At 35.5% G+C, this 14379-nt stretch overlaps 1 protein-coding gene across 2 annotated transcripts; it reads right to left on the bottom strand.

Annotated features, from left to right (window-relative positions):
* Positions 1 to 557: 557 nt before the first annotated feature.
* LOC118455501 (uncharacterized) lies at positions 558 to 13814 on the bottom strand. 2 transcript variants are annotated; one of them, XM_087839184.1, is made up of 10 exons: positions 13784 to 13814; positions 13329 to 13373; positions 6477 to 6737; positions 6097 to 6342; positions 5793 to 5906; positions 4946 to 5011; positions 1655 to 1717; positions 1328 to 1384; positions 829 to 894; positions 558 to 691 (listed from the first exon to the last, which is right to left on the bottom strand). In XM_087839184.1, the coding sequence occupies exons 1-10, from the start codon at positions 13812 to 13814 to the stop codon at positions 558 to 560; spliced, it is 1083 nt and encodes a 360-aa protein (XP_087695310.1). The 2 variants fall into 2 exon arrangements, with proteins under 2 accessions (XP_087695310.1, XP_087695309.1); XM_087839183.1 differs by lacking the exons at positions 13329 to 13373; positions 13784 to 13814 and adding exons at positions 984 to 1040; positions 6975 to 7116 and having other exon boundaries at positions 558 to 694; positions 5793 to 5939.
* Positions 13815 to 14379: the final 565 nt, after the last annotated feature.

Consider the following 14379-nt stretch of genomic DNA (forward strand, 5'->3'; position numbering starts at 1 on the left):
AGCATGCCAAAGCAATAGAAATGGCTTTGTTACCTTTCCAGACTGATAGATTTCAGTGACATTGTTTCTCAGGTGTTTCTTTAGATGATGATGATATTGTTTTTTTGACATATTTTAAGCAGATTCACTTTGTCAGACAGGTTCGGTTTAAGTGATTTCTTGATTCAACAGGTCTGCCAGTAATCAGGCCTGAGTACTGTTAGTGAAACTGAGCTTTCCAAGCTTTCCGAACAATGTGATTAATCACAGTTAATTCATGATTTAACAAAAAGGGCAATCATTTTTTTCACACAGGACCAGGTTTGTTTGTATAACTTTTCTCCCTCAATCAATGGAATCGTTAATTAAAAACCGCATTTTGCATTTACTTGAGTTATCTTTGTCTGTTATTAAAATGTGTTTGATCATCTGAAACATGTTATTATGAAAATGCAAAACACTAGGAAATCAGGATGGGGCCAATTCTCATTCACACCACTCATTCTATATTATAACACTGGAGTTAGCATTGGGGTGTCTACACTATGAAACCCATTCATCCCATTTATTCATCTTCATCACATATTATCTGAATGCAACACGAAAGACATAACTGCCCCCAGTCTTACCGTCTGGATTGGAGAATAAAAGGGATCGTCTGCTATGTGTTGGTTTATACCTGGTGAGAGGATTTTTGTGGTGGGTTCTGATTCTGCTTTGATAATAGATGGAAATAAATTAGTTGGTAACCCATATTTCTATATAATAAAACACTTGTTAGGTGATGTTTCTGCTGTTGCTTAATCAATGCATCACTATTAAATGGCTTTTAATCACAATGAGTCTCACCTTGTGGCTGAGTGTCACCCTGGGCTAAACTGTAGTAAAAGGTTCTAGAAGACAGTTCACCTTCATCTAACAGAATGAAACCAAAAGAAACAATGGGAGTGAAAAGATAGGTAACCATAATAACATTGGTGACTTTTAATCACAATGAGTCTTACTTTGTGGTTGAGTTTCACCCTGGGCTAAGCTGTAAATAGGTCTATTGGACAGTCCATCTGATGGAGAGAAACAGTGAGAGTGAAAGGATAGATGACCACATTAATATCAGTGACAATGACCAAGGATTGCTAACCTCTATATTCAGTGGTTTTAATTTAAGGTTTTAGGGAATTCTTGAATATGTTGTTCTGTAATAAAATTACATTAGTTTAAAGCCCATTTTTTATGTAATAAAACACTTATTTACCTTAGATTGTTTCAAATACTAGGTGATATTTCCTTTCCTTTTTTTTCTTAATCTTAGTGTCACTATTAAATGACTTTTAATCACAATGAGTCTTACTTTGTGGTTGAGTGTCCCCCTGGACTAAGCTGTAAATAGGTCTATTGGACCGTGCATCTGATAGAGAGAAACAGTGAGAATGAAAGGATAGATGACCACAGTAATATCAGTGACAATGACCAAGGATTGCTAACCTCTATATTCAGTGGTTTAAATTTAAGAAAAATGTTGAATATGTTCTAGAATAAAATAAAATTAGTTTGAAGCCAATTTCTTATGTAATAAAACACTTATTTACCTTAGATTGTTTCAAATACTACGTGATATTTCTGCTTTTCTTAATCTTAGTGTCAATAACAAATGACTTTTAATAACACTGAATCGTACCTTGTGGTTGAGTGTCACTCGGGACAAAGCTGTAGTAAATGGGTGTAGACGACAGTGCATCTTCTTCCATCAGAGAGAAACAATAAGAGTGAGAAGATGAATAACCACAGTAATATCAATAACAATAATCCGTGTTTGCTTTTTAATATATTCATAGATTTTCATTTGAATTTAGCAAAATTTCACATTCACAGTTAGATAAGAATGCAGCTTTTTGGTTAGTTAGAAATAAAATAACTAACCAACAAATATATGTTTATATATATTTCATCAGATTCATCAATCATTAATCTATGTTATAAAAGCTAAATCCTAAAGTTAAATTAGCAAATAGTTATATATGTTGAGTATATCTTGAGTGACTGCTCTGTCCGCCAGTAGCTGGTGAATTATATATACATGTTTATCATAGATAGAGCAGTCGCTCTACTAGTAGCCATCATGGAAGGATAAGCCCCTGCATGGTATGTACCACTGGCAGATGGAATAAGTGGTTGACATCCAAAAATCCAACGAGTGGCTGTACAAAGCTGGACTGAAAGACAGAGGCACTAATCATAGCAGCATAGGAAAACGTTCTGATCACAAGATCAATAGAGGCTGGGGTCTACCATGCCAGACAAGACCCCAGGTGCAGGCTGTGTAAAGTTTGTTTCCAGATACAGACAGACAAACTGTTGATGGCTAATCAACATGACATAGTAGTGATAGACATAGGTTAACATTTCTAGAGTACATGCCAAACTGTCAAGTATGGCCTTGAGATTTTCTGGGTTTGGGATTCAATTCAATTCTATTTTATTTATATAGCGCCAAATCACAACAAAAGTCGCCTCAAGGCGTTTCATAGATACAGAGAAAAACCCAACAATCATATGACCCCCTATGAGCAAGCACTTTGGTGACAGTGGGAAGGAAAAACTCCCTTTTAACAGGAAGAAACCTCCGGCAGAACCAGGCTCAGGGAGGGGCAGCCATCTGCTGCGACCGGTTGGGGTGAGAGAAGGAAGACAGGATAAAAGACATGCTGTGGAAGAGAGACAGAGGTTAATAACAGATATGATTCAATGCAGAGAAGTCTATTAACACATAGTGAGTGAGAAAGGTGACTGGAAAGGAAAAACTCAATGCATCATGGGAATCCCCCGGCAGCCTACATCTATTGCAGCATAACTAAGGGAGGATTCAGGGTCACCTGGTCCAGCCCTAACTATATGCTTTAGCAAAAAGGAAAGTTTTAAGCCCAATCTTAAAAGTAGAGATAGTGTCTGTCTCCCGAATCCAAACTGTAAGCTGGTTCCACAGAAGAGGGGCCTGAAAACTGAAGGCTCTGCCTCCCATTCTACTTTTAAATACTCTAGGAACAACAAGTAGGCCTGCAGTGCGAGAGCGAAGTGCTCTAATAGGGTGATATGGTACTACAAGGTCATTAAGATAAGATGGGGCCTGATTATTTAAGACCTTGTATGTGAGGAGCAGGATTTTGAATTCAATTCTGGATTTAACAGGAAGCCAATGAAGGGAAGCCAAAACAGGAGAAATATGCTCTCTCTTTCTAGTCCCTGTCAGTACTCTTGCTGCAGCATTTTGGATTAACTGAAGGCTTTTCAGTGAGTTTTTTGGACATCCTGATAATAATGAATTGCAGTAGTCCAGCCTGGAAGTAATAAATTCATGAACTAGTTTTTCAGCGTCACTCTGAGACAGGATATTTCTAACTTTAGAGATGTTGTGCAAATGGAAGAATGCAGTCTTACATATTTGTTTAATATGTGCGTTGAAGGACATGTTGGGGATTGGGGATTCACACATCCCCAATGCAATATCTTGAATGTTTTCACAGGGATACAAATAGGGAAAGAAGTTCAGAAGAATTTGAGGGAAATCACTGTCCAGCATTTGTGCGCTGATAAAAGCCAGAACTCAGCAGACAGGACAGGTCTAAAGATTTCAGTTCCAAATAACAAAGATAATTTGTTAAAGTCAGCAGTCCATGTGGGAAATACAATGTATATATGTGCACTGATTGAAGCCAGAAACAGGTAAACTGTCAAAGCTCCAAACAGTGAGGGGACAAAGCAAGAAAAGATAACACAGAAAGGAATTGTGTAGACAGTTACACACACATGCAGGTACTCTCTCTCTCTTTCTCGCACAAACACACAGACACACACACAAATAGATGTTGACATCATTCTATTGCTGTTGTGTCACTTTATGACATAAATTTGACTGTGTACCACACTATGTACCACAGGTCTTCAGACTGGCAGTAGTTTAACCGTTACTTAAAAAGCCATCTCTAGACCCAGTGGCCATAATTAATTATTGCCCAATCTTTAACCTTCCTTTTCTTCTCTGAATACCATTATTTTGGCCTCCAGTAACACTGTGAGGAATCTTGGAGTCATTTTTCACCAGGATATTCTTCAATGCACATATTAAACTAACACTCTACTTTTTAGATCAGGCTTAAAACTTTCCTTTTTGCTAAAACATATATTAAGGGCTGGATCAGGTGACCCTGGATCCTCCCTTAGTTATGCTGCAAAAGATGTAGACTGCTGGGGGATTCCCATGATGCACTGAGATCTCTCTGCATTGAATCCTACTTGTTATTATTCGCTGTCTCTCTTCCACAGCATGTCTTTGTCCTGTTTTCCTTCTCTCACCCCAACCGGTCGCAGCAGATGGCCCCGCCCCTCCCTGAGCCTGGTTCTGCCGGAGGTTTCTTCCTGTTAAAAGGGAGTTTTTCTTTCCCACTGTCGCCAAAGTGCTTGCTCATAGAGGGTCATATGATTGTTGGGTTTTTCTCTCTATGTATTATTGTAGGGTCTACCTTACAGTATAAAGCACCTTCAGGTGACTATTGTTGTGATTTGGTGCTGTATAAATAAAATTGAAAATTGAATTAAAATTGAATAAAATTTTATTTTATTGAGTTTTTAACTCCTATACTTTGTAAGTGCTCAATTAAAAGCTGGGTTAAATATTTATGTTTAAATGATATGCATGTCAGAAGTTGTACTTCTTGCCACATGTAACCTTTCTGAGCTGTATGAGGAAACTCAAAGCTCTCACTGTAGATACAGTTCATATCTGAAAGAGACTTAGAGTCTATGTGGTTTTCATTTGAGGCGTAAGTTCACTAAGCTCAAATTAACACTAGCATCTGCACATTTATAAATAACACATACAAACTGACAAAACATTCACACAGTGCACTTTTTTCTGCTTACGACTTCATAGAAAAAGTATTGTGCTACTGTGGTTGAAAACTCATAAACATACCTTTCTTCTTCCTGTTTTTTCTCACAGCAGCACATGTTGCTCTACCTGTGTTCACTCTACTGGCCTCTGTGGACACGGAAACACAAAACATTAAAATCATTAAAATGCTGATAAACTACGTCTTAGAGTAATGATGTTAGTGTAGTTTAAGCTTAAATGTCAAAACTTACATTTTAACTACTAATTTTATCTGTTTTGATTTTATATACTGTTTTGTTCGTTTGTTTGTTTGCTTGTTTTAATCAATTTTAAATCATGCTTTTTATTTTTGTTTCTAATGTCTCTGTAAAGCACTTTGAATCACCTTGTTGTTTAATTGTGCTATACAAATAAACTTGCCTTGCCTAGTGCACAACAGGCATGTTGATTTCAAAACAATGCATAATCTAATTAGACAACACATCTCTTGGGCTGAGAATAATCTCCTAAATGTTATCATCATAATTATTATTTCAAGTTCTGACATAAAATAATTTCTCAAATATAAGGTACAGAAAGTATTTATTACAATTATTACATTTGTTCCACTGAACAATAAAAATGAACAGAAAATATTAACACGGTATCTCTGTTCTGACCTGTTTGAGCTTCAGTTGTGCCTTAACCATCTACGTTTAGAAAAATGAACAAGATATTTTTCAAACATTATATGTGACATGCAATTATCACTTAATTTTTCCATGTCAGAACACTTAAGGTGCCTCGATTCCAGATTGATGTTGCAAAGAAAACATATATGTTTAGTTCAACAGCACATGAGCAGTACAGCAAAGTAAAATCATTGAATCCAACGTTTTGCATGAAAAGAAAATATTTTCAGTATTTTCATTACCTCTGTCACACTAACCTTTGCTAAAGTGATACAGTCCCATGGTCACAATCAAGAGAAAAATGAATAAAATCGTAGCAGTGATCCAAGGTGTGGCAGCAGAGGAAGCGTGGGTCGTCTCTATGTGACTGTCTGGATTAGTAGTTGAATTCACAATTTGGGAGTCTAAATGACAGTTTGAAAAGAGAGAAGAGTTCAGTTAAGACAAAAAAAACCCAAATGTTCATTTTCAGATGTTCAGTGTTTATTCAGACTGACACATTTTAAATAGTGTGTCAGGCTCAACAGTTTTGCTTCATTTTCATATATCTTTGTGTTTCACCTGAGACTTTTAGCCAGCTCTCTGGTGATTCTCCAACTCCTGAGATGTTACACTTGTAAAGTCCCTCGTTTGATTTTGAAACTCTGCGGATGGTCATGTTTCCTGTGGAGCTTCTATGGATGTGACCTCCATCTTTGTAGAAATCAGCTGTAAAGTTGGAGGAAGCAGTTTTGTTTCTGCAGCTCACAGTCACAGTTTCTTCCATTAACACAGAAACAGCAGGACTCTCCAGGATAACAGAACCATCTGAAACAACAAACATTTGATATTTATTTAATGTAATTTCATTAAATAGAAAGCAATATTAAATTATAACCAATATTAAGTAATTAAAATTTATCAAAAGTTGTTGTTCTTTCTTTATTTTTCTTCAAACGTACTAGTGACACAAATGTTGATACTGTTGCTTCTTATTCCTCCTTCAGTCTCATACCAGTACTCTCCACTGTCGTCTGTATAAAGAGTTCTCATTTTGCAGGATGATCCTGTTGGTGTCCTCATTTTAGTTTTGTTACATGCATTTATTTTCCCTTTAAATTTATGCAGAACTTCACAATAATCGACTCCTTCACAGTGAAATGTTATGGATTCATATTCAAAGAACTGCAGTCTGTTTGGAACAATATGAAGAGAAACTGCATCTGAAACAAAGAATAAAGAAAGATTCAGTTTAGATTCTTATTACTTAAACTGATGTACTAGAGTTAAAAAGACATTTTTTTTAAAGTTTATCATAAATCATATGCTGATTAATCATCACAGGACGCGTTTTGCTAAAATCACAAAAGAACAAGAAACAACAACTTTTCTTCTGAATTGCTCTCTCCTCCAAAATGTTTAATAATTTTAATATAGATGAGAAAATAGCATGTACACACCAATTTTCAGATGCCGTGCACCCAGCAGAATCATGCTGGCCATCACTAAAGAGACACAACAAAGTTTCATATTTTCTTTTTGACTTTTACAGCTAAGAGTAAACGTGTCATCAAATCTTATAACTGGATCACAAAAATGCATTCGGTTACTGTATCTTAAGGTAAAAACAAAAAAAAAAATGCAATATGGTCAAGTGGAAATGAGAAGTACTCACACAGTCTGATGCACAGAGCTCTGGCGTCCATGTTGTCTTGCTGCAGACTAAACACTGCAGAGTAAACTGAAGTGTTACAGCAGTGAGCAGAGGTATCGTCTTGCTAATAAATTAATTAATTTAAAAATTAAATATTTTTGTGACGTTGAATACAATAATCCAAAGAAGTTGAGTGGCTTCTGTGTCAAGTCAAGCCACCTTGTTTCAGTTCACTATCAGTGGGCGGAACATGAAACCAGTTAAGGCTCTGTTTGGTGCAACTTGTAGGCTGGTTTTTTATGCTCACATCCTCAGTTTAGGTGTAGTATGTGCATCACTGGGAACTTGTTCTTGTTTTTAATAAGACGGGAAACATTTTTTTGTTAGTTTTAGATTTCTCTCTTGTAAAGGCGACACAGAGTGTCAGTGCGATTACTTGTAAAAATAAAGGTTAAATAAGTAAAATGCTGAGATATATCACAGAATTAGTGAACATTTTAAATCTTTTCTGGCATTCAGCAAATCACTGAAGTTCTTTCAGCCATAAGACAGAACATAAAATAATGCATTCTGCTATTTAAACATAGTTCATGTACACATGAGCGTACATAATGATTTCATTTAGTTAGAAAGTGAAATGGGAAATATCTTCTCTTTTCATCAAAATGATGTCCACAAAAGTGGTGCCTCATTATTTCTAAATTTTGGTTGAAAAGTTCTTTCCTGTTGTTATATTCAGCTTGAACTCCAGCAGGTCATCTTGATGTCTGCCTAAAAACATTGATTTGCTAGCATGTTGTAGGCTCATTAGATGTTTGCATTAATGAGCAGTTGAACAAGTGTACCTAATGAAGTGACTGACGAGCAAAAACAAAACAGAAAAAACAAAACAATCCAATTTGGTAATGATTTTCTGTGGAGCTAGAGTAAACACTGTATGTTGCAATTTTATATAACATTAAAGGTTATAAAACATACTAGTAGTAACCAGGTTGCTCAATGAGACAAGATGATGACAGGTTCTTCAAAAGGCTACCAACTCCTTTGACAACCATGAACTAAAATCATTAGATAAATTGGAATTGTAGAAACGCTTCAGGGTCAAAAAAAAAAAAAAGGTCAAAAAAGGTCAAACGTTTTGCTGCGGGCAATGTTTTAAAAAATTCAGTGTTACTTATTTTCTAAATTTCAATTCAAATGAAGGCACTCAGTGTGCTGGTGTAGTTCTTCTTCCCACCAGTAAGAGTCGCTACAGTTCTTTCATGCCAAGATTTGTTTGTTATTAGCTGTAGAGTTAGTAATGCAGCACACTTTGAGAAAAGACTAACTCAGCATGTTTTTCGTATAAACATCTGCATCCATCCTCTTCGTTGTTTTACAGAAAGCATCGCTTGTGAGTATTTAAGTTGAACACGAGTTAATGCAACTATATTTGCTATTATTTATGCACTTTTATGGTTAAAGGTGTACTGTATTCAGATTCACTTTCTTTCCAATGTTAGCTAGTTTAGTCAACTGATTTGCATTATTGTGTGAATATATAGACTGAATATTGCTTATTTTCTTCTGTTTGTAGTTTCACCCTGTTGATAATGGAAGGCAGCGTCAATAAAAGGGACGATACACCTGTCAGTTGTCGAGGAGTTTATCTATCTGCATAACTGTATCCAGTGTAGCAGTGAGGGCAGAATACTCAGCTTGAATCGTTTTTTTACAGCATAAGTGAAAAAAAATAATGATTTTTTTTTTATTGCTCTATTTTCTGTTGCCTACATTGTTGATGAACTTTACCTCCACAAATAAACAGGAAATGAGAACAGTCAGAGCTTGACGTAGGATTCTGGTGCGGTAAAACTAAAATAGGTTGCAGGTTGACAGTTTATGCTTTCTTTATACTGGACAGTAAAGGTCATATGAAGGTGGAATGAATCTAAGCATCATCACATTATATTGAAATTCATTAAAACCCTTAACATGAATAAATGTAATGTCAAAATCACATATCAGTGAAGAAAAATTGAAGCTGCTGTGCCCAGTGCTAGTTTTCTGCAATAGCTCAACTCATTCAGAGTGATGCAATCACTTAATTTGCTGATTGAGTTTTATTTCTGCTTTCCTGTAATGGTCTGCTGTGTGGCAGGCATGACTTTAAAGCGGCAGCTTTATTGCTGGAAGTCATTATTACCAGTACAAAACAAAACTAGAAACAGAAAACTCAAACTAAAACATTAGAAAAAAAACAGGAACTGAGAACTAGAGTTACTTGGAACACAGAGGGAAGAAACACAGCATAGTGAGAGTATGACATGGCAACTTACTGAGAGAAACACAGGGCCTAAAGTACCCACAGGCAAATCAAACCTATCGAGACAAAAGAAGCAATGCAGAATACACTGACAAAGGACACAGACTATAAAAGTAAAACAGGAAGCATGACACCTACGTAAAGACACAGACTCAGAGACACGGGCTTCACATTGAGACATGACAGACTCTGGAACAGAGGGAACATAGGCACAAGGGTGACTAGACATGAGACAGGACAGGCACAGAGAAACCACTGGGCTAGGCTAACCACAGACTAAGAAAAAGACAAAGAAAGGAACTAAGATCACTAAACACAAACAAAAGATTAAAAAACAAGAATAACAATCATCAAATATCAAATCGAGATCTGAAAACACAAATACTGGGTTGCACACCCAGTTCGTGACATTTCCAAAAGGAAATGTGGATTGAGCAGCCATTTTAAGGTCTTAAATAATCAGGCCCCATCTTATATTAATGACCTTGTAGTATCATATCACCCTATTAGAGCACTCTGCTCTCGCACTGCAGGCTTACTTGTTGTTCCAAGAGTATTTAAAAGTAGAATGGGAGGTAGAGCCTTTAGTAATTTAGACATTTAGTAATGTCTAAATTTCAAGAGTTAATTTAATTTAAAAAAGAGTAATGTAAAACCTTTGCGTATTTACATTTTGATTTTTTACACTTTGTTACACTCCATATAGCAGGTCATTATGAAATATTTGGAAGCTTTGTAACTTTATCAGAAGACTTTTAAAGTCACAAAGTTCTGTTCACTTCCCTAGTTTGTGGATTTAAAAATGACTGAGTACATGAAGGCTCATTTTTATCCTGATATTTGGACTGATATGTCACAGTTTGCCCTGGCAAACCGTGGGGATGTGGGGAAGGAGGACCCAAACGCAGGACTCTGCGATGCAAACAGTGCACTTTATTTACAGTGAAACGAAACAAACAACAACAAATCCCCGTGCTCTCCCATGACTCCCATGTCGTGCCTTCCTTCCCAATAAATCCATGACTTGTGCTCTCTGGTCCCGTGTGTCTTCTGGCTTTCCATGTTCCTCCTGCAGGAAACTATAGCAGCACTCAACTATAGCAGCACTCAACTATAGCAGGCATGCACTCAAAACCTAAACCTAAACTGGAGTCTCACGCAATGATCCCGCGTCGGAGGAAGCTCCATCGCTCTCCTAAATAGCTACCCCAACGAACCCAGATCAGCAGCAGGTGTGTGGCAAGGCTTCGGGTGTGGCCAGACCCACCAGGTCTGAAGGTGCCTGTAACTTGGCCACAGAAAACAGCTACAGACACATGCACACGCCAACTAATAACACTAATAATAACAACAACAACGATAATAGTCCACACTTCTCACGGAGCCCCGAGTCCCCAGAGCCGGGTCCGTGACAGATATAATTTTAAATATTCAAGTAGAAAAGAGTTCTATTTCTCAGCATCTTAATAATCTTTTCACTTCTCAAGACACTCAGTCTGACCTAAAACAACATTTTAAAATGGCTTGTTTTCTTTGACTCTACTGAACAGTTTCTGATGCAGCATGAAACAAGCCACCATTTATTCAGTGTGTGCACTAGACCTGACATAGAGACATGCTCAGTAACCTTTGCAGGTGTATTTTACCAACCAAAAATTTGGTTCATCTTTTTTGGAAAACAAAGCAATGCGACACATTTACATCAGCAGTTGACCACAGTGAGTACCTGTGTACAATCTATAGAAAAAAATGAGCAGCAGCAGCTTTTTCTTTTTCTTTGAACAGCATTCATGCACAAGCAGAATGAGCAGAAGCAACAACTGGTTTAATTAAAATTCTACATAACAGACAGAAGCGTTTGTTAGCATATTAACTTTATTGGTACTTATAGTTCTTTATAGTTTTGTTATATGCAGAGTAGATAATATACAGCTTGTTCAATTGTAATAACAATGTGTGATAAATGTCTTCACTTTCACCCAGATGTGATTTTGTCTTCAATCCACTATTTTTCTGAGACCTGTTAAATTTACAAGTACAGAACAAAAAATGTATTTATTTTTCTTTAAAGGGTAGAAAAAATGCTATTGTTAGTATTGCAGACCAAAATTAACTTCACAGGGCATCTTCGTTACAAACATGAATTGTTTGCCATGAACAATACGTTTTATTAATATTGCTGGTATTTAATATTTACTACACATCACATATTACATGTTATCTGAATGTAATGCACAAGGAATCATTGGTCACAGTCAATCTTACTTTTGAGTTTAGTCTCACCCGGGCGTAAGGTGTAGTAAATGGCTCTAGAATATAACATGTCATCATCTAATGGAGAGATACAGCAGGAGTGAGAGGACAGAAAACCACAGTAACATCAGTGATGATGAAAACTATTTGCTCTTCACTGTATTCATTAGATCTAATTTGAAATCTTGGGAAATCTGACAATCAGAAGAACATAATGTCACTCTTACATCAGGAAATAATTTTTCTGTAGTTTCATCTTAATGACATAAATATCAGCTAATCTAAACAGCTTCTTGAGTTTTATTGTACATTTCATTAACATAGCGAGTCAAGCTTTCCGTTGCTTTTTTAGCATCAAAGACTTGAGAAATAAAAAAATATATGCATTTCTCCCAAAACTGAAATTTTGAAAAGTTTTGGAATATTTTTCTTTTGAGTCTCTCAGGTTTTTAAAGAGCTTAATTATTTTAATTAGTTTCATTCAAATATTAGAGTGAATGTTTCATTCTAAATAATGTGTACATATTTAACAAAGATGTAGGAAAAACAAGACAAAAATTTATAAATGAATGTATAAATTATAAATGTATTTATTACTGTGGTATTATTACTAAAAATATTTTTAAAAAAAGATGCCTGGTTAAATATCTTTCCTCTTTCTGTTGTAATATCTATTGTTTTTCTTTTTCAAAATATAATAACAATTAAAAGACACAATATTCGTGTTCAGACACAGTTTGATTCTTGGCTGAGCCTGAATTATGTGCTTTTGTTGACAGACTAAAGCATCTCTTTAATAAAGAAATAAAGATATTAATTGTGATTTCGCAACATTAAGCATGACATAAATGTAAAACATTTTTCAGTTAACAATATTTATGGTGCAATGATTTCAAATCACTTTTGGTTTAACAAAGCAAGACGTGAGTGTGCAAAAAGCAATTAACACAAGGTTTCATGCCTTTTAATGTACAAATTATCACAACGCAGGGACTCCAGCAACACTTGTGGCATTCATCAGGATCATGCCCCTGATGAAGACCTAGACGCGTTGGTCAGTTGATTAAGTTGTTCCTCTTTAATTGTACGTTTTGCTGGAGTCCCTGCGTTGTGAGTTTTTCATCCTCTCCATGCACGTTTGAAGTAGGTGAAGTTGTGCCAGAAATCTTTGCTGCAATATACAAAATATTACCTTTACTTCTGTACAAGCAATCGTTGACAAGGCACATTCCAAGGAACAGCAACAGAGTGCTCAATAAAGTAAAGACAAGGATCCAAGGTGCGTCCTCAAAACGTAAAAGGCTCGCCTCTTTGAAACAGTGTGAATGTTGAATGTGAAAAAAAGTTAAAAGAGAAAACGAAGATAAAATACCTGAAGGTTACGCAAGGTTTTAAAAAATCTGGGACATTTTGCACATCTGATTAACTTACTTATATCAGCCATTACCACAAAAAAGTATTTTATTACTAAAACCTCTGGACTGTATTTGATTGATGAAAGAAATAAAACGCTAAGTAAAATACAAATAATTGAATTCAATTGTTTGCTCCTCCAAAATGGAAAATTAAGTTTATATAAACAAGAACATAGCCGGTACTCACCAACTCTTTCAGCCTGAACACTCAGTAGAATCATAATGGTCATCACTGAAGAGATAAAAGAGATGCATACTTTTACAGGTTCTTATTAAAACATTTTTGTTACATATCATAACTTGCCCACAAGGCTATGGGTTACTTTGTTTTAAAGTAAAACAAACTAAATCATCACATTTTAGACAGAATTTATAACTTTAACCTTTTTCTACTGTGGATTAAAAGTATGTGACAAAGGACATCTAATAACCATTTAATAAAAATGCAGTCCTAGTAAAAAATGAACAAAATTGACATATTTTTAACAAGACAAATCAAAAAGCTTTTATTTATTGCACATTATATTTACCTATTTTATTTATTATTGTATATGATATGTATATTTATTACTTCTGTGTATTTATCTTATTTGTTTACATGTATAAATTTTTTTCAAATGTGGAAATTGAGAAATTACTCACACAGTCTGATGCCGAGAGCTCTGACATCCATGTTGTTTTGCTGCAAACTGAAGACTGAGATGTTACGGCAGTGAGCACGGGTGTCTTCCTGCTGCTCAAACTGTTTTAATATCAAATATTTTTACAACTTCATGCAATGCAAAAAAGTTTAATGAAAGTAGTTTCCACTGAGACGGATTTGCTCTTATGACAAGAGGAGTGATAGTGACGTTCACAATCAGTGGGCGGAACAAGTAACCACTTCAGACTGTTGCTTCATCTGACACAATTAGCAGGCTGGTTCATGTTTCCCACGCTCGCATTGTTACTTTGACTTTTGTCATACTAATGCAAAAATATCTTAAGTGATGGTTGTATCATTACAGAAATACAAGAAAAATAAACTTAAATATAAATCTTGTCAATAGTAGACTATCCAGATTGTAAACTATGTACCAAATTAACCCAATATTAAATGAGATATTCAAACAAATAAATACATAATGAAAAATAAACTAATAGTCAACTTATAGTTATAATAACTGCATGAAAAATCCTCAATACAAATTTGTAGCTAAGTTCTTCCTTTAATGCAAGACTCTTTAGAGCTCTGTCAA

This window comes from Neolamprologus brichardi, chromosome 3, assembly GCF_056152115.1.
Source record: "Neolamprologus brichardi isolate AB-2024 chromosome 3, ASM5615211v1, whole genome shotgun sequence".
Taxonomy (NCBI): Eukaryota; Metazoa; Chordata; class Actinopteri; order Cichliformes; family Cichlidae; genus Neolamprologus; species Neolamprologus brichardi.